The sequence below is a fragment of the Halichoerus grypus genome, chromosome 2 (assembly GCF_964656455.1).
Source record: "Halichoerus grypus chromosome 2, mHalGry1.hap1.1, whole genome shotgun sequence".
Taxonomy (NCBI): Eukaryota; Metazoa; Chordata; class Mammalia; order Carnivora; family Phocidae; genus Halichoerus; species Halichoerus grypus.
In genome coordinates, this window is record NC_135713.1 from 140,303,339 (window position 1) to 140,323,399 (window position 20,061).

At 41.0% G+C, this 20,061-nt stretch overlaps 1 protein-coding gene across 4 annotated transcripts in view; it reads right to left on the bottom strand.

The window, feature by feature from the left end:
• COMMD10 (COMM domain containing 10) overlaps nucleotides 1-10,149 on the bottom strand; it is a 200,954-nt gene extending 190,805 nt beyond the window's left edge. For 2 of the 4 annotated variants that reach the window (XM_036074834.2, XM_036074831.2), the window contains exons 1-3: nucleotides 10,052-10,149; nucleotides 8,620-8,710; nucleotides 973-1,083 (exon numbers count right to left, since the gene is read on the bottom strand). In XM_036074834.2, the coding sequence (XP_035930727.1) occupies nucleotides 973-1,083; nucleotides 8,620-8,710; nucleotides 10,052-10,092 (243 nt within the window). In that variant the 5' untranslated portion in view covers nucleotides 10,093-10,149. Of the gene's footprint in view, nucleotides 1-972; nucleotides 1,084-8,619; nucleotides 8,711-9,657; nucleotides 9,910-10,051 lie in introns of those variants that run through there. The other 2 variants (XM_036074832.2, XM_036074835.2) reach the window with 2 other exon arrangements.
• Nucleotides 10,150-20,061: the final 9,912 nt, after the last annotated feature.

Here is a 20,061-nt window from a genome sequence, read left to right on the forward strand (position 1 = left end):
TTTCACAAATATTCTACCAAGTCAACCTTCAGGAATTTACAGAGACCCTGTTTTAAGGGCAGCAATGTGCTAGGTTTATAGAAGATGAGCTAAAGATATGATAGGTCCCTCACAAACTCAAAAGCTAAGGAAGGTTGACACACAGGAAATGATGAAAGACTAACGATGTGCTCCACTCTGATGAGCCAAGGATAAAAGGCATCCAAATTAGGGGAAGACTGCCAAGTGTAAGGGTCGTGGCGGCAGTGAGGGGAGATGGGACTTGAACAAAAATGCGCTGAACACAGACAAAAGCAAGGGAAGCAAAATGGTGGCTCAGTAGGAAGAACTAGCATGACAAAAGGCCTTTCGACAACTACTTCTCTTCTAAATGTTTTATTTATCATCCTAAAAAATTCCCCAAAATCACGGATTAAAGTTCTTAAATAAAAGGTGCTTGTCTCTCCAAGTTATCATACCAAGTAACAACGAACAAAAATGTTTTATACCCGTCTCAAGTCAATGAAGTCTTTTTTTTTTTTTAAGATTTTATTTATTTATTTGAGACAGAGAGAAAGAGAGAGCCTGAGCAGGGGGAAGAGCAGAGGGAGAGGGAGAAGCAGACCCCTGGCTGAGCAGAGAGCCCAATGTGGGACTCAGTCCCAGGACCCTGAGATCATGACCTGAGCTGAAGGCAGACACTTAACCGACTGAGCCACCAGGTGCCCTCAAGTCAATGAAGTCTTGATTCATGCTGTCAAATACTTTACTCATGCTACTCAACATTCATATTCTTTTGAAGAATGCAATACTGTAGGGAAAAAAACCATACATTCAATGTTTTTTTTACTACATTAAAATTCTCAATTAGAATATATTCATAGCTTCCATCTGTATACTTTTTTTTGAAGAAATAAAATGTTATAGCTATCATAGCAGTACAAATCTGCAGTAAACAAACCATGGTTAGGAAGTTTGGGGCACTCAGAATACCTGTTCTAAAATGAATGATATTATTTCAAGAACTAGGTGAAGATCTTGTTTCTCTAGAGAAAATGCAGCCTGAAGTTTTTCTTCTTCTTCTTCACTGAAACTGTTCTCAGCCTACAACATAAAAAACAAGCTATTAGGACACGTTCAGGTATTCAAAACTTAGACACTCGACACAAGAGTCCCTGAAGATTCATGTATTCATACATGGATGAGAAACTGAAAGAAAAAGTGAATCCAGGGTGAAAGAAACTGATGTGTTTGTAAATTTCAATATCTCAAAATCACAGTACAATTCGGTATTTGGATCATGCCAAATCAAGCTCATTGTAAATAAAAAAAAATTTTAAGTTCTATGATTTACAGGAGGTGGAAACTAATAGTAAATACCAAAAGAAATGGACATTTAGAAAAAACAATACTAGAAGATAAAACCCCAAAATGTTAACAATAATTAATACTAATGTCCATCTTCCTCAAATATATTTACTGAGTATTTACTATGTGCTACAGAGAAAGACTGTTCATGTCCTCATGTACACAATACTCTAGTTAGAAAGGCATCTAAAAACAAATAGTTATTCAAGTAATTTTCATTTTGAGGAGTTCTGCAAAAATGTAGGTTATTATAAGAGCATCTATAAAGCAAGAAATTAAGTTTTTTTATAATTTTTATATTTTCCAAAACTTCCACATTATGCACGTTAATTTTATAACCAATATATCAAAGAAGATAGTTAGCCATCTGAGTAGAACCTCTGACTAGTCTCCTTTCTTTCATATCCAAAATAATCTCCTTGATCTGAAGACACTGGTTTTAAGTAGGAAAAATGTACACTACTAGAACAACTTTAAAATAAAAATAACTACTCTATCCACACATACTAAAAACACCTTTCCCTACGGCTGCCTCCGCCTAACAGCAATATGGAGAAATTTCAGAAGTTCCACAAGCCCCTGCCTTGACAGCTTAGGATGATGTACACCTACATGGCTGTTGAACCAAAGCAGCATCGGAACTTGAAGCTAGCATATTTTGGGAGGCCAGTCATCAGAACTAACAGCCCCCATTACCTGTTTTATGACTGAGAAAATCAGGAACCCAATTTGGCCAAAATGCCCATCACTTACCTCAAGAGCAATGTTTTGACTTAAAAGTTTCAGAATTTCTTTGACTACCATACATCTTCTTGAAATAATGACCTATGGTACCAGAGTTTATCATTATGAGGAATATAATAACAGTATCACATACAGATATATATATATATATAAAATCACTGAACCACATGTTGCATTAAATTCAATGGATATTTATAATTTAACTTCCAAGTTAGTCAATCTGATTCCTTTTAACATCAAATAAGCTACTTTGACAAAATAGTAATAGTGATTGAGCAGGTAGAAAAATAAACTTCAGTGTCCCCAATATATGTAAGGAAGGGAGATTTTTTAAAAAGATACCGCAAAAAAAAGAGAGAGAGAGAGACATTCTCAAGATCTTCAAGGGCATTATACTAATAAAGTGGTTTGGAGTGAAATGGTAGAGGGAATATTTATCTTCCCCCATCCAATGGAACACCAGGCATGCAACCTTAAAATAAGGTGGAGCTTAAAATATGGGAGCAAAAGAGCAAACAGAGAATGCAGCTATACACAAAATTCCAAACATATAGTCAACACCCTGCTCCAAAAACAAGCTTGGGTAGATAAATACCTCTATTCGCTTCCACAAAAGCAGCAATTTCACTTACTTCTGTCTACCAAAAGCAACCCACACATATCTGGAGTAAAAGAGAAGGTAAAGGAGACACACTCTTTTTTATCCTCTCAATGGGAAAAAATTAAGGCCCAGCTTTATAAAATTAGGGAGCAAGTGTCCAAGAAACTTAAATTTTAAAATGAAAAATGAATGACTTTTTTCTATATGTTTAAAGAGAGTAGGCCATAAATATACATACACACACAAGCAGAAATGAAAAACACATAAAGAATACAAGGTAGTACTACATGGATTCACATGAAATGATCTCTGATAAAAGCGGTAAGTGAAGGAGGTACATGAAAACATACAAACTACACATTTCTATGTGTATGGACGTGTGTATGCATATCTGTATTTATTAACACATGGAAAAAGATCTGCAATAAAAACCAAATTGGTAACAAAGGCTACCTCTGGGAAGGTGTGGTGGTTTTATGATACCTGAAAATTCTTTAGCACTCCTCCCTTCAAAAGATGGAGCCTGGGGCGCCTGGGTGGCTCAGTCGTTGGGCGTCTGCCTTCGGCTCGGGTCATGATCTCAGGGTCCTGGGATCGAGCCCCGCATCGGGCTCCCTGCTCGGCGGGAGGCCTGCTTCTCCCTCTCCTACTCCCCCTGCTTGTGTTCCCTCTCTCTCTGTGTCTCTCTCTGTCAAATAAATAAATAAAATATTAAAAAAAAAAAAAAAAAAGATGGAGCCTAATTTCTTTCCCTTGAATGTGATCCAGACTTAGTGACTTCCTTCTAACAACAATGTAGTAAATGTGAAGCTATATGGTATCCCAGGCGAGGTCATAGAAAGGACACACCTCCCTCTCTTGGATCACTGGTTCTGGAAGAAGCCAACCTCCAAATCGGGAGGAAAGGCTTAAGTAGCAAGGAACTGAGGCCTCCCACCAGGTAGCCATACTGGAAGGAAATCCTCCAACCCCAGCCAAACCTTCAGATTACAGCAGCCCAAACAACATCTGACAGCAACCTCATGAGAACCCCGAACCAGAACCACCCAGCGGAGCCACTCCTAAATTCCTGACCTACAGGGACTATGAGTATAATAAATGTTTATTGTTTTAAGGTGCTATGTTTTGGGGTAATTTGTAATTCAGCAATAGATAACTAATACAGGGGAGAATTAAGATGGAAGGAGGGCCAAAGTTAACCAAGGGCGCATTTCAGTTTGCCATACTACTTAAATTTCTTTTTTTTTTTTTTTTTTTAAGATTTTATGTATTTTTTGACAGAGAGAGACAGTAAGAGAGGGAACACAAGCAGGGGGAGTGGGAGAGGGAAAAGCAGGCCTCCCGCGGAGCAGGGAGCCAAGCGTGGGGCTCCATCCCAGAACCCTGGGATCATGACCTGAGCCGAAGGCAGACGCTTAATGACTGAGCCACCCAGGCACCCCACTACTTAAATTTCTTAAACAAAAACTTATTCATAAACTATGAAATTTAAAACATGTTATTAAGATGATTAAATTAAGCAGTCTAAGAATTCTGAACTAGAAGGGCACAAAAAAAGCAAACTAAAAAAATCCATTCTTCCAACTTTTCTTTTCTTTTATTTTTTTTGAAGAATTCATTTTCTTAATACGCATGATGAGTGAACTAACCTTAGTTTCACATATAGTAGAAATCAGGTCACATTCCTTAGAAAATGAGAAATGTCCTCTATTCTATGAAGATATTATCTAAATAACTACAAAAGCAATTAGATTTTAAAAACTCAGAGCAAGGATTTAGAGACAGAGAGGCCTGCTGTCCAGAGCCCAAGCTCTGACTCACGTCCACAGTCATACATACACACAAAGACCTCCATGAAAGAATGCACGGTACTAGTATTCTGCAAATACCATAATTTAAAGTGTATATATATCATTCTTACCCAATAAAACAATTTGTAAGAAGCCTTTCATCTTATATTAACTACAAAATAAATGTATTTATTAGATAAACTATCCTTTTCTTTTTGGTCCTAATAGGCAGGACAAATGCTCCTTTGTGCACGACTCTCTTGCACACAAGACATTTAAAGTCACGGGCATTAAACGCCAGCAGCACCCTCTATATGTTGTAACAGCCAAGAAAAATTCTGAGGCATTTCTATAGGCTGGGGTTCACACTTGTGATTGTCCTTTATGTTAACATAATGAGATTTCGCTGTGTGTCATAATGGGGGAAAACAGAGGTACCCACAAGTTAATCTATCAAATAAAAGAACTTTTATTTTAAACTTTTGAAAGCAATCTTTCTGAAATGTACAGCACCCATTCTAGACTTTTGTAAACAAAGTATATCGGATTAAACTCATTTCTTATGATGAGTCAGGTCACAATTATGGGCATCAGAATTCTGTGGTACAGTATCATAAAAAACTCCTAAGACACACTGATGATTTTTCATTTCAGAAAAAAACCCTCAGATTTCTGGGCATTTCAATTTCTTGTGTCTAATTCATAATTCTCCCACTTCATTCCATGATCAGCCGTCGATTCCTGAAACCACCTACATGCCCATCACAGGCGTTTCTTCATCCCCCAGTTGGCTGGGTCTAGTCTGCCATGGCCAGAAATCCAGAGAGCTAATCTTTCAGAATGAGATATACAGCACAGTCAGATCAACAGGCTTTGTGTGATGGCCTACAAGTCTCTCCAGTGGAGCAAAGTACATGAGTCTTTTTTTTTTTTCATTTTTATTGTTATGTTAATCCCCATACATTACATCATTAGTTTTAGATATAGTGTTCCATGATTCATTGTTTGTGCATAACACCCAGTGCTCCATGCAGAACGTGCCCTCTTTAATACCCATCACCAGGCTAACCCATCCTCCCAGCCCCCTCCCCTCTAGAACCCTCAGTTTGTTTTTCAGAGTCCATCGTCTCTACATGAGTCTTTTTAATTGCATGAGTTGTGAAAGCCATTTTTTTTTTAACTCAGAGGCCATAAATTGTTATCTCTAAGTCCTCAGCTATGGAAGTTACTATGACTTCTGTCAGTGTTTTCCAGTGCAGACTCTATTAGGAGGCTGGACAGGGCAGTTTGGGCAGGACCGTTCTGCACATTGCAAGACATTTAGTTCCTGGGCATTAAATGCCAACAGCACCCTCCACACATTGTAAACCCCACCCCCAAAAAAACTTCCCAAGTATTTCTATATGCTAGGATGAGCCAGAAGATGACCAGTTCAAAGAGGACTCCCAGACTCATGCTCAGGCACACCCATATTCTATACCTCAGCTTACTTTCTGTATGTTTATTCCAACTAGGGAATCCAAGGAACCAGTCTGGACAAAAACAGATATCCTCTGCCCGTAAGCAAATTAAAGTGTCAAGCTGATAACATTTAGAACATCAACCCAATCCCTAAAGCTCCTCACCCATCTACCCATGCCAGGTTTCACTGTTCTAAGGGCTCTGCTTGTCTCAAGGCAAAGGCCCACTTAACAGACCAAGAGTACATAAAAGAAAGCTGGCAGATCCTGAATGTCACTGCAAACTTTATTTGATAAGAACTCTTATCACAATAGGAGCCCCTCTAGAAGAACATTCCCTGAAACTGTCCAGGAAAAAAAATTTGCACCTTTCCTGACATTCTTTCTTAGCAGGCAAGTTAGCACCTACGTATGTTTTTGTTCTCAGTTGCTTCAGCTGTCAACAACCTCACGTTCTCATGTCCACTACCCTACCACTAACAGCATCACATTTAAGCACCTCTGTGGAATGCTCTGGCCACCCACTTACTCTAAGATAGACACTAACTTATTCACAACTCGATTAGATGGAGAGGGTCAAAGACAAACTGCATATCACAGTTTTCCTACAAAGGTCCTATCCTCCCTCACTATAAAGAACAAAAGATGTATCTAAGAGCTTTTTGTCCCATGTTGTTAAATAAGTGTAAGAAGGCAGCCATCAGCTCAGGGAATCAAAGCAGAACTTCTGTATTGATTGCCTACATCATTCACTTTTAGACTAATTTATATACTTTTCTGTACTCTTTCCTGAGGTTTACTATAATGGGTTAAAGGAATAGATTCTGGAAACAGGCCGCTTACTCACTAGCTGTATGATATTGGACAAATTATTTAACTGGTTTCTATCTCAGTTTCTTTGTGGATAAAGTAAGGATGACAATAGTACCTACTTCCTAAAGTTGCTGTAAGGATCAGATGAATTAATAATACAAAACCATTCGAACTGTATCGGAGGGAGCAATGTAACTGTGAATCACAAATACCACAAATGCAGCTGCTTTTAGTTTGTTGTGGTAGTTCTTCCTGTCTCTCCATCTCTATCACAGATACCTTATAGCCAGGAATTTAGAGAGCCTGCATTTGTTTTGTGTTTTCCATGCAAGGCAAAGAATTAACTCCAAGAATAGATCTTGAGCGCTCACTGCATAAGCACCAAGGTATTAGGTATGGGAAATGTAAAGATAATTAAAACATGATACTCAAGGTATTCAAGGTCAGCGAAAGACCTTGTCATCATAAAACAAATACGATGCAGTACTAAAATGAGGTGACAATGAACTGAGTGTTTTAGAAGCACAAAAAACAAACTGCTGAGAGCAAGAGGGCCAAATCCTTGAAAGACGCATAGTTTTTTCACTATAGAAGGGAAGAAAGACATTGCAGGTAAGGGAAAGAGTATACACACAGACACAGAGTTGGAAAAGTTCACAGTATGTTCTAGCAAAAGAGCACAGTCCAGTGTGACTGGAGCACTTGCAAAGTGGGAATAATATAGCTTGTGGCCATATTACACTGTTATTATAAGGTTATTATAATATAATACAATGTTAAAGATTTTGAACTTTTTCCCCATGGCACAATGGGAAGTCAATGATGGCTTTAAACACTGTACAGATATGATCAACTGGGTTTTTTTGGTTTGTTTTTTGTTTTTTAGGAAAAAAAATATTTGGAGAGAGAAATGGACTAGCATTATGAAGCAGCGATAGGAGGGAGAAGGCTTTCGGCAGAGACACCAGCTTGAAGGCAGTTACTGTAGTCTACGGCAGGGATGTTAAAGATCTGAACTAGGACTATGAAGAGAACTTGGATTTAAGAGACATGTCAGGGGAAGAAAGGGCTCAGAGGGGGGCTGGCTCCCAGGAAAAAGAAGAGGAAAGGGTCCAGGTTCTCCGGATGTGGTAAAGAAGTGCTAAATCACTATATTGTACACCTGAAACTAATATTACACTGTATGTTAACTAAGTGGAATTTAAATAAAAACTAAAAAAAGTCCAGTTTCTCATTTAATGGTGATGCCTGGCACCACCAGGCACAGCAGTTACTAGATACTAGGTGCACCATCAACATGTGTTGGATTCAGAAGTTAACTTAGAATAGTGACCAAGCAGTGAATCACTAAATATCAATATGTCCAAAATAACCACACCCTTGAAATAAAAGTAGAAGAGGCAGATTAAATGAAAGATTAAATATTGGGTGCTGGCTAGCATTATTTTTAAGAGGAAGAATGAAATCAGAATTTTCCCAAAGCATGTTACACAGAACCTGAGTCCCAAAATATATACCATGATACCACAGTTCCAAGGTCAAACACGTTTGGAAAATCTTGCACACCATATTCACCCTTAAATATTTACTGTAAACACTACCATAAAATATACTCTGAAAAATATATAATATATACACTCTGAAAAGTTCCATAATAAAAAAGATTAACTTTAATGAAAAGAGAATTTCCCAAACTTTTGACCATGGGACATCACAAAATGTTCTAGAGAGCCAAGGACACGGTGGGGAACACTATACTTCGGAAAAAGTTTTTCAAGTAGAAACAAAGAGTTTCAGGGCAATCACAAGAAATCACACGAAAGTACAGAAAGTATAGAAACTATAGAAATGCAAAAATACAAACCTTCAGGTGAAGTTTTTGAAGAATTCGGGTGAGCAATCGTGGAAATCTTCCTATATCTATTGCATTTATCAGCGACACTGCTTTTTTCATGCTAAATAAATTTGTAAAACAAAATTTTAAAATGAGTTTTCCAAGTGGAACTGTTCCTGCCATAAGTACACTTGTCTACAATTGCTATTGTCTCAAAGTTTCCATTTCAACAACTCCGATTGCTATGAAGAAGAACAGGTGATGGCCAGCAAAGGAGGCAGGATGTTTCCAAAAAGATGCCTCCCAAAAATACTTCTGCATTTGGCAGTTTCTCTTTCTTTGGGGGCAAGGTGAGCTACTAGAGGAAGTTTGCACTCTGTGAGGAACGGCATTAACTCTGCAGTGAATATTCAATACCCACTTAACCCACAGAGGAACTATGGAAAGAATGGCAGGAGGAACGTGGCAATGACACCAAAATACAAAGAAAAGAATGCTGCATGGCAGATAATGGAATATATATAAAACATAAAATCATTTGGGGTAACAGTACACAGTTGTTTTAAAACCGTGATTCAATGGTAATAACCAACTTTAAATTATACTACTGGTTATGGCTTACTGATGTGGTGAGTGTTAACCAGGACACTGATGTGACCGGAGGAACTGGCCATCAGAACGCAAGGCATCCAGAAAGAAGGAAAAACTCTGAAATGACAACTCTCTTCTTCAACAAGATTCCTGCCCAATTCAGGGACAAGGAAGTTATTTTCCAACTTCAATTATTTACCGGTACACCTCAGCATTTTTTCCGCATCCGCACACTACCTGCACTAGTATTTATTTTTCATGAAATGGGAGTCATTTCTATTCAAATAACTGCATTTTAGGAGAGAACTTTGTATCACCACCCTGGGCAGCCGACCTTACCCACCATAAGCAGAAATGAACTAAAAATAAATAAAATGAAATCAAAAGCCATGTTCCCAAATTCTGGCTAGGTACTGTGACCAGCCCCAAACTCCCGGCCTGAGGACTATCCTATCTGGATTGAAAAGGGATACTGACACGTGTTAGGGATTAACGACCGTCCGGCACCACTGCGAGCCTTTCTCATAATCAGGCCTGAGCGAGAGCGCTGAAAACAGAGAAAGGGCGTAGCTTTGCACGTGATTCAGCACCACTCCAGGCAGGCGTGGGTTCTCCAGATCCCACACTCTGGGAACGGTGACACACACCACACACCGTCCTACTGACCCCAGCGGCCAGGCGCACTGGAGCCCCGCGTAGGTGAACCACCGACAGGGTGAGACGCCCACAGCCCCCGGCACTCCTGCGGGGCCGCACCGCGATTTCGCCAGCCCCGCGCCCACCCCCTCGGCCGGGCCCCGCCTCGGAGCCAAGGCGACAGCCAGCAGGGGCGTCCTGGCGCAGCCCCGTCCGCGCCACCCCTGGCGGCTACCTGGGGCTCTCCGGCAGGATCAGCGCCGTGGTGGCCGCCATCTTCGAAGCTCCCACGCCGGCCGCCGCCGGTCAGCTGTCTCCAGCGCAGCCAATGACGGCAGGCCTACGGAAAGCCGGAAGGCCCAAGCCGCGCCGCCTCCGCCTCCGCCTCCGGGCGCGGGACCGAATCCTGTCCCGGGTCCTCCAGGGGAGAGGAGCCCTCCTCGTTGTCCTCCCGCCACTGCCACTGTTCTGTTCTGCCTTAAGACTGTTTACATATTTTAACTTATTTATATTTATCTATTTGCTTATTATACATGCTCAGCTGACTCTTGAAGAACTAGCCTTTAAGGTTGCCCACCGTGCCACGAGTCAAAAATCCACACGTAACTTCTAACTCCCCCAACACTTAAGTACTAACAGCCTCCTGTTGACCGGATGCCTTTGCCTTATTACCGATAACGTACTCGATGGACTCATTGTGTATGCTCTATTTATCACATACTATATTATTACAATAAAATAAGCGGAAGTAAGCTAGAGAAAAGAAAATGTTATTAGGAAAATCCTAAGGAAAATACACGACAGTGCTGGACTATATTTATCAAAAGAATCCGAGCATGAGTGGACCTGCACAGTTCACACCTGTGTTGTGCCAGGGTCAACTGCACATATATCTGGATATGGATATCTTTTTTATGTCGTCGGCACGCATAAACATATATTTAGGGGCGTGTACCTATACATACACATTTTTTTTTTAACAGAAAGTTTGAGCACACCACCGCAGCCAGTGTCTAGCCTGTGCGACAGAGGGGCGAGCAGTGGAAAGCTCTCCCCCAAAGCAGCCCGGGGATGTCACACATCCATCCGCAGGAGAGGTCACGCCACCAGCTCCAGCCTTGGCACTGTGCTATCAGCCCTTCCTGTACCTGTATCCCTGTATTCATTGAGCACCTACTGTATACCAGACACTGTGCTAGGCACTTGGGATACAAAAGACCAAAATTCCTGCCCTCAGGGTTTGCTGGCAGTTCAAATGGACAGGTTTCATGGCGCCCCTCTGCTGTGCGGTGCTGAGCTAGGTACAGCTTAATACGGGAGAGTCATCCCCGCAGAGACTGCCATTTAGAATCTCACAGTAGAGCAAGGACCCAACGTGGGTTCACGAATACCTTTGTATGCCTCAGAGAAAAACATGTAGGGCATTCCAGGGATTCAGACGTGAAAAGAGTGGTAAAAACCCCAGGGGTATGATCAGGAAAACTTTCTGTTGCAGGTGGCATGAGATCTTGAATGATAGATTACGGCAGGTGCCCTTGAGCTAGTGAGAAATGGGGAGTCATTAATGTTTTCAAGCAGAGAAATATTTGAGAGCCGCTGTTCTTTTTTTGTCATCTTTTTGGTTTTTGTCTTTTGAAGCTTACTGTCAGCGGAATGATTGGATTGGAAAGAGGTAAGCAGAAAGTCAAACAGGGAACTATTGCAATAATCTATGGAAAGCAATAAAACCCTGTGGTAGTAAAATAGCTTTGAAGAGTGAAAAAAATAGCAAGTGAGTTAGCGTTACATTTCAGCTGTAGAATCTTCGGGAGCTGGCAAAAGATTGAATTTAATTTTCTTACCTAATTATGTTTTACTTAAATTATTATTTAAATTAGTTGGCATTCCTAGAGCAGCCCCAAAAACATCCTAACTGAAAGGAGAAGCCAGATTGCAAATTAAAAGTGAATAATCCCCACATGGATAATTGAGTCAATTATACAGTGTGTTGAACACATACAAATACATTTAATTCCACAACACTCCACACACTCCCCAATTTGTGCAGTATCTGAAAAAGATGTATGTGAATCTACATAAATTATAGGTCTCCGATACAAACACAGATTACTTTACCTGGCATAATTTTAGAAGGGCCCCAGTTCCCTCGACTTCTGAATAATTTCCCTTTGTCTTCATTCATTGCCTGAAGTAGGGCCACTAACCAGCTAAAACCATTTGGAATCTCTCGTGAAATTTACCTCCTCAGTTCCTTCACAACCACAGCTGGGCTTTTGAGCAAAAGGGCATCAGGATTTTTCGAGCCCTGAATCCATGTAACCTGGAACAAAGCACTTTACCTCCCTTAAATTTCTTACTCCTGATCTGTAAAATGGGAATGGGAATAATGTGTGTTTGCTCCCCTGGGCTGTGGTAAGAATTAAACAGTGTGACGTGGATAAGGGAAAAGCACTCTCCCCTCCTTTATAACACAAAGCATAGACTTCCAAGGTTTTAGCAAAAAAAGTCTCCAGGATTTCTCTTAATTTCTTCAAGTATTGGTACTTGTTGCTATAAAGGCTTGAGGCAGAGAATAATTTCACCCCTTAGGTAAGACCCTCACCCAAAATATTTCTGTGGTCTCTGGTTCCATATGGATCCACAGAAAAGTCCTTTGTAGTTGTCTACCTGTGGCCACCTGCTAGAGACAGGATATGTACCTCCTGGAGACACTGTTCCATAGCACACTTTGCCCCTAACCCTCAGACTTGTCAACCCATCTTGCTGATGGATCCAGAGCCCAGATCAGCTGCCCCTGATCTGTTATGGCCATGAAACATACTGAACGCCCCCAAATTTCTTCCATATCGTTGCCTTCATTGCAACTTTTGCCAAATCCAACTTTTTTTTTTTTTTCATTCTGTGTTAGCCTGGGTTCTCTAGAAAACAGCCTGAGTTACATGCTAGTGCATCCATGGGGACTGTCATTGTAGGGAATTAGGAGTGAGTGCAAAAGGGAAGGAAAGAAAGGAGGGAAGCAAATACAAGATGGCATGTTATCCAGCTGGTTACAGATCGAAAACCTGGTTTATTTCTCAGTACTGTGATATTTCCAGACACACTATTTTGAGGTACTGTGTCTTCGAACAGCCAAGAGGTGGGAGTGAACAAATTTGTCTGCAGACTCTTTCCAATCTTCTGTCTCTCATTGATCAAAATTTGTCCCATGGCTCAAACCTCCCCTGGACTCACAGGGTATATCCCCTGGCACCTGTAGGCATTCACTGGAAAATCTAGAGTCCCAAACCTGCAGGAGAGGCAAGCTCAGGGCACAATCCCTGCCCATCCTTCTCTCCAGATGGTCCTCTCCCACCCACCACCCACCTGCCAAGGATGGCCACAAGGGGCAGGGGCTTTAAGACCAACAGTTCAAAGTTCCAGGGGCCCCTTTATTGGGAAACTTGAACAATGCGCTGCCTGAGATGCAGTGAGGCTGAGCATATCTGGAGAGGTACGTCACTCAGAGACAGTTTTACACCTTGGGTGGAATCTCAACTGAAGAGTTGCTTGAGCCTTGAATGTTTTAGCTCTTCGGTGATGCAGCCTTTTTAGTTCACATATGCCTGGTTGTTATACCAAAGCCTACAACAGCACAGGTTGGAGTGAGGTCCACTGTGTCCTGGGAGCTAACACTTCCTTCTGGGTGTGACCTTTGTCCTGTTTGGAGCCCCTCCCTCTGGGTGAGTTCCTTCTCAAGGGCCCCACGGCCATTTCCTGCAATACAGCCTGCACCCACTCTCTCCCCACTAGGAGTGATTTATATCTTTGACACTCAATGAAGTAGATACAAGATCTGAGCCTTCCCGATCTCCAAAGTCTCCACCAACACTTAAGTAAACCCTGGGCACATTTACAATGCAAGTGGTTATCTTTGGAGGAAGGGTAACACCTACTCACCCAACAGACTAGTATCTGAGCCCCAGGAACCCAGTCCAGCTGGGACGAACTTGTAAGTAAGCCCTTGATATATATTGTCAAACTGGGGCGTATAGGCATTTTATTATGCACCCAGAGTATCCTGGCATTGGGTTAGCTAAGCATCTGGCCCAGGTCCTTAACTCTGTGAAAGTCTGTAGTCCTACAACTCATCCTGAGTTTCTCAGGTGAACTATCACAGGTAGTTCAGAGTCACATAGGGTGGAGGACTAGAACTCTCTGCTACTCACCGCCCTATCCCCAGATGACTACAAATACAAAATTCACATTCAGCTGCTTTGTCGCATTCGCTTGCAGAAGCCATCGGCCCAGTTTTTCTCCTCCTCAACACCACACGGAACACACACCTCCCCCTCTCCATACCCCTCGGTCACAGTTGTGAGCCCTGTTTTTAGCTCTCTAGTCACCACATGCCTCATAGGTGTGAGGGAATCAGCTGGAGTGGAACTGAAGAGCACCCTTCTAGATGAGAAACATGTAATTGTTCCTTCCACATTTTCTTCGTCACTTCTCAGGGGAATGAAGTTTCAAAATTGCATATTTTTATTTATGAGTCGGTTATATGACTGTTCCTGTTTGGTGTGAGATACATCAGGAATAAAGAATGCATGAGCATCATCTGTTCTCTGAGTATTTGCACACCAGGCTATGATGTGGAAAGGAAGTGAGAAGCTTAGGAAAAAAGGAAAAGAAAAGAGGAGAAGAGAAGAGAAGAGAAAAGAAGGAATAGCATCAAGCCACATTTGCCGATAACAAAGAGTATTAACCAAATGGAGGGTGGCCAAGGGTATAGGAAGGAAACGTTTATTAAAATGTGACGGGGCGCCTGGGTGGCTCAGTCGTTAAGCGTCTGCCTTCGGCTCAGGTCATGATCCCAGGGTCCTGGGATCAAGCCCCACATCGGGCTCCCTGCTCAGCAGGAAGCCTGCTTCTCCCTCTCCCACTCCCCCTGCTGTGTTTCCTCTCTCCCTGTGTCTCTCTCTGTCAAATAAATAAAATCTTTAAAATAAAATAAAATAAAAAAATAAAATGTGACAAATATATACTTTGTGATACATGAACAGATCCCTTTCTGATCTATTCTTCAAGTTGAAAACCATCTCAAATTATCACCCCTCCATTTTAATTTGCACCTAGTTTCCTCCATTCTACTTCCCCGAGGCCTGTGCCATTAACAGGACTGATATTTACACATAAGACGTGTGAAAGATTAAATGGTTTCTTCAGTAATTTCCACCAGTGAACACAGTTGGAAAATAAGTTGATGGCGCTTCCCACACGTATTGCATGTGGCGCTGTTACAGATTGCCTTTTACCCAATGACTAGTAAAGAAATAAAAGTGGTAGACACCACAAACATGCAACAGAAAAAGAAAAATTCACTCCTCAACGGCAAACGAGAAAAGAGTAACTTAATAACACATTTGAAAAAGTGTCTGCCAGGAAAAGAAACAAAGCATCTGCCCTGCCTAAGATGGACTCTAAAGGTGATCCCCCACCTCCTAAAACAGTGCTAGAAAAAGAAGGCATCCAGAAAGCCATGAGAATTCCTCAGTTTATGTATTCCCCAATTTAGAGAGGAGCAGAATGGGAGGTAAATAGCCAAGGGGAAGGCGTGGGAAATCCCTGGAGGCTTTACGTCTGTGAAGGCTGACACAGGACAAATCTTACAGAATAGGGAAGTGAACATCAGGGCTCGCTCAGGAGGAGTCAGAGGCTCTGCGGTGCCACAGTTAATGAAGGGCTGATCTAAAACCTGGGCATCCCTGCTCAGGGACTGAACATGCCCTTAAAAGTGGAGTAAATTTTAATACAGGACAGTGAATAAAATCTCAGAGTTGAGAAATTGAAAATTAAATGCACGAAAAAATGCTACCCTCAGCCCCAACTTCCCCTTAAGTTTTTGGAGAGAAATAGATGGAAGGCAATACTGAGCCATCAGGCTGGCATCCTGGATGGAAAAACAAACAGATCTCACCGTAGCAGGCAAAAGAACTAGAAAACTCTGGCACCACATCAGAGGTCTGGGCAGAGCTGTCCACGCTCCACACAAATAGGATGAGATAAAGCGACATGGCAACTCTGCAGTCATCCTAAAAATATACAAAAAAGGGGGATACAGTATGCGAAAAAGGAGATGAAAAGTGCAATCTGGAATAAAATATAGCCTAAGAGGTAGAAGATAATCCCATGTGAATGCTCAAGATAGCACTTAGTAAGAAAATTAATTCAGTGGAACAAGAGCTAAAAGACAACTTGAAAAAACATCAAAATTAGATGTAGAAAGCGTTGTGAAACCAAAGAAAGAGAATGAGGACTAAAAGCACACCATTTCCTAACTAATACATAAACTAGAAACGGAGAGAAACAGACTAAACACAAGTGCAAATTGAATTTTTAATAGAAAGGAAGGACTATTCATAGCAAAGGAAAGAGACAAACACAAAGTAGATACCAAGAACACAGAAAGGCCAACCCAAAGATAACTATGTCCCCAAGGCAAAGAACCCAACAAATAGACACAAAAATACATTCAAATATTGTAGTAAGGAGTCTGACTCCATTTTTGATGTTTGAGGGCTCACAGCCTTCAAGACCCCATCACCCCCTCCCCCGTGCTGCCCCATATCCAGGCAGACTAATCAGGAAACCTGGGGCTCCCTCCTTTAGCATTGGCAAGAAGTTCAAAACACACGAACTGCTGGTCAGCACGGGATAATCTTCTTGCTGGCCCCACTCGCTAAACACCATGCAACCTCATGCCAAGAGCCCTTCTCCCTTCTCCCAAGCCATTTATGGACCTCCTTGGGAGACTCCTCCCAGAAAGCCTCACTATTTGAGTAATAAACCTTTTCATACCTTCTCAGTGTGTGTGTACCTTCATCAGTCTCCACACCAAACCTGATCCAGTTGGGGGTGGTGAGTCCACTTCATTTCTATGGGATAATCACAACAAATATATGCCAGAAGACATTTCTCCATAAGACTGGAAAAACTGTATGTGTAGCTTGATGGAAGAGCATATTGTGTTCCAAAGAACCTGACATAAAATGATGATCCTGAGACATATTTTGGTAAAGTTATCAAACTCCAAGGATAAAGAGAAAATTTTCTGGACATCCAAACGAGAAAAGTAAGAGGAAAAAGAATCCACAAATTCCAGACTTCTCCATAGCAATGTCTACAAAGTTCTGAGGAAAAAAAAAATGCTTATGTTGAGCCAAGATGCTGTTCAATTATTAAGCAAAAGTTACATATTCTCAACCAGGATTGCATTCATAGTTTTTATGAGTTCCTTTTGGGAAAACTGATAGCTGAAAAGAAGTCAACCAAGAGATTAATGAAAATAAAGAAGTCAGGAATTGGGGTGCTTCGGCATTTAGTGAACATTAAATCCATATAGAACCAAGGTTTTGTTAAAATGGAAATTAGGTTGATGAAATTAAATATAAGTATTTTAATGTTTGGTAATATAAAATTAATGTATTGCTAAGAGAACTAGTTTCAGAATGGACAAAATAGGTGCAATCAAGTTTTAAGAGTACTAATTTCTAAATTTTTCACACTGTCTTAAATGAAATACATCGCTTAAGCAATAAATTGACTATAACTTCTTAATCTTTTCTTAATCTTTGTGAGGGTAACAATCTGGAGAGCTGTGGTCTGGATATGGTCCATCAATATTCCTGTGGAAATATTTTGCTCATTTTGTTTGATCTACTCAGTGATGACAGAGGCAATGTAATCAGAGAGATTTTTATTTTGAGAACAATACAAAGTGACTTGATATTTACAGCTTGCTTCATGAATCATATTCTACTCCTGAAGGCACTTGAGTTTGAGACCCCTGCTTTAGAGGAGTATTTTAGGAACACACATGCCTTTGTTAAAGAAACAACAATCTAAAATAATTTCTTTGGTTTCTTTTCCTTCTCTTATTCACTTTACTAAAATCATTTCTATATGTCTATAGGTAGATTGCATATATCACATACAGATCAAGACCTAGACATAAATATACATACAGAGAAAACTGGAATTCAGTTTAGCAGATGTTCACAGTTCCTGGTTGGTAAGATTTTTCTATAATTTTTCACCATCAACTTTGTACTTCTCTGTCTTGCTGGAGTTTCCACTAATGGGAATGTATTGTTTGTACAGAAAGAGTAAAGTCATCATTCAAAACATAATTAAAACAAAGTGAATTACTTATGTGCCCAGGTTTTTTTTACATTAGGTGCTAAAAGAGATTATATATCAATAACATTACTTTGAGTGACCCAAATATTAACATCATTTCTCATGGTAATTTGTAAACAATAATAATTCATTAATCCTCATCAGAATTCACTTAAGGTCTTTTTAGTGTTAAAGAAGGGTTCAAAGTAAATTATTAATAATACTGCATTTGGAAAGAATGTGATCATTTGTCTCTTCAGCATAACTGCCCATCTTTTGTTTACACAGGATTTGAAGAGGTTTTCCCTTTAATGTTTGTTTAGATTAGTGAATTGACAAGAGGGGCGCAGTTACTTTCTTTCACAATCAGTCAGCATAGCATTACTAAAGATAATGTGATTCTTCTAATAAGTCAAAAATATCCAGAGAGGTCCTAACTGGTTTCATTAGAACCCCAGGTAACTTGTAGGATCTGTTTGACACTTCACCCAATTTCCTCGTTGTTCCAACAACATGCCAGCCCATTCTCAGCTCTGTGTCTAGACTGGAGTCATTACTCCCTTGTGATATGCTCTCAAACAGAAAAAGGACATTAGGTAAAAGTTAATACGTCTGAATAGAGTATGAATTTGAGTTAATAGTAATGTATCAGTATTGGTTTATTAATTGTAACAAATATGCCATAGTAATCCAAGATCTGGTATTTAAAAAACACAGTCCTTCCCCACGAAGAACTTACAAACTCAGGTGAACTTTATAAAAAAAAAATAACAATAAAAAATAAAAAAGACAATACAAAGTAGAAAAGAGTGCCATGATTGATGTGAACATGGGTCACTGTGGATACTCTGAGTCCACGGTGATACTCACCCTTTATCAAGCTATGTTTACTGTGTGCTCAGCACGGTGGTAAGCGCTTTTCGAGCATTACTTCATTGGGCCTCACAACAGTCCTGTGGGCAGGTCCACTTGCATAGGTGAGGAAACTCACAAAGAGAATTTGCATGACTTTCCCACGGTCACTCCGTAGTGGTGGGTAGGGCCAGGACCTGAACGCCAAGTGCTAACTCCAGACCCGGCTCTTAACCACTGTCCTGCTGACAGTTCCATAAAGGCTGAAGGTAGCAAGGAGCATGACATCCAAGAGGGCTCTCGCCAGACAGAGTGTGGCCAGCAGCATCAAAATACCAAGAGGAGGTCAAGCAAAATGATGATATAAAGGTCCTTAGGCTTGGGGCTCCTGGGTGGCTCAGTCAATTGAGCATCTGACTCTTGCTTTTCGCTCGGGTCATGATCTCCGGATCGTGATCTCAGAGTCGTGGGATCAGCCCTGCACCAGGCGCCATGCTCAGAGGGGGGTCTGCTTGGGATTCTCTCCCTCTCCTTGTGTCCCTCCCCCTGCTCATGCTCTCTCTCTTTAATAAATAAATCTTTTTTTTTTTTTTTTTAAAGAAAATGTCCTCGGGCTTTAACCACACTGGGGTCCTTGGGAATCTTGGCAAGGGAAGTCTGGGGTGCATGGCGGTGGGGGGAGCCAATGACAAACACAGTGAGTTGACAAATGAATATGTGACAGACATGGATACACCGAGGGGCGTCTGGCTGGCTCAGTTGGTAGAGCATGTAACTCTTGATCTCAGAGCTGTGAGTTCAAGCCCCGTGTTGGGGGTAGAGTTTACTTTAAAAATTTTTTTAAAATAAAAATAATTAAAGAAGAAATGGATACACTGAGTGCTGAGTATTATTTCTAGAAGCCTGACTGTTCAGATAATGGGAGAGGTCAGCAACAGACATCCACCCAAAGAGAGAGCTTTTCTACAATTTGTTCTGCTTGTTTTTTTCTGAGAATGGAGAGATCAGAGCATGGTAGTGCATGGCTGTGGAGCTGACCTGCCTAGCTTCTCTTCCACTTGGTTTTGCAACAGCACCTGATTTTATTTGAGTATTCCTCTTCTCCCACTCCATGCTGTCTTGTCAGGACTGAGAGTCTGAGGCAGGGGAGAGGGGAGGTTCTGACCCACCTTAGGACCATTCAACACTGTCCCTGGGGACTTTAAAACGTGAGTGATTGATACCAGGACAAAAATGGTT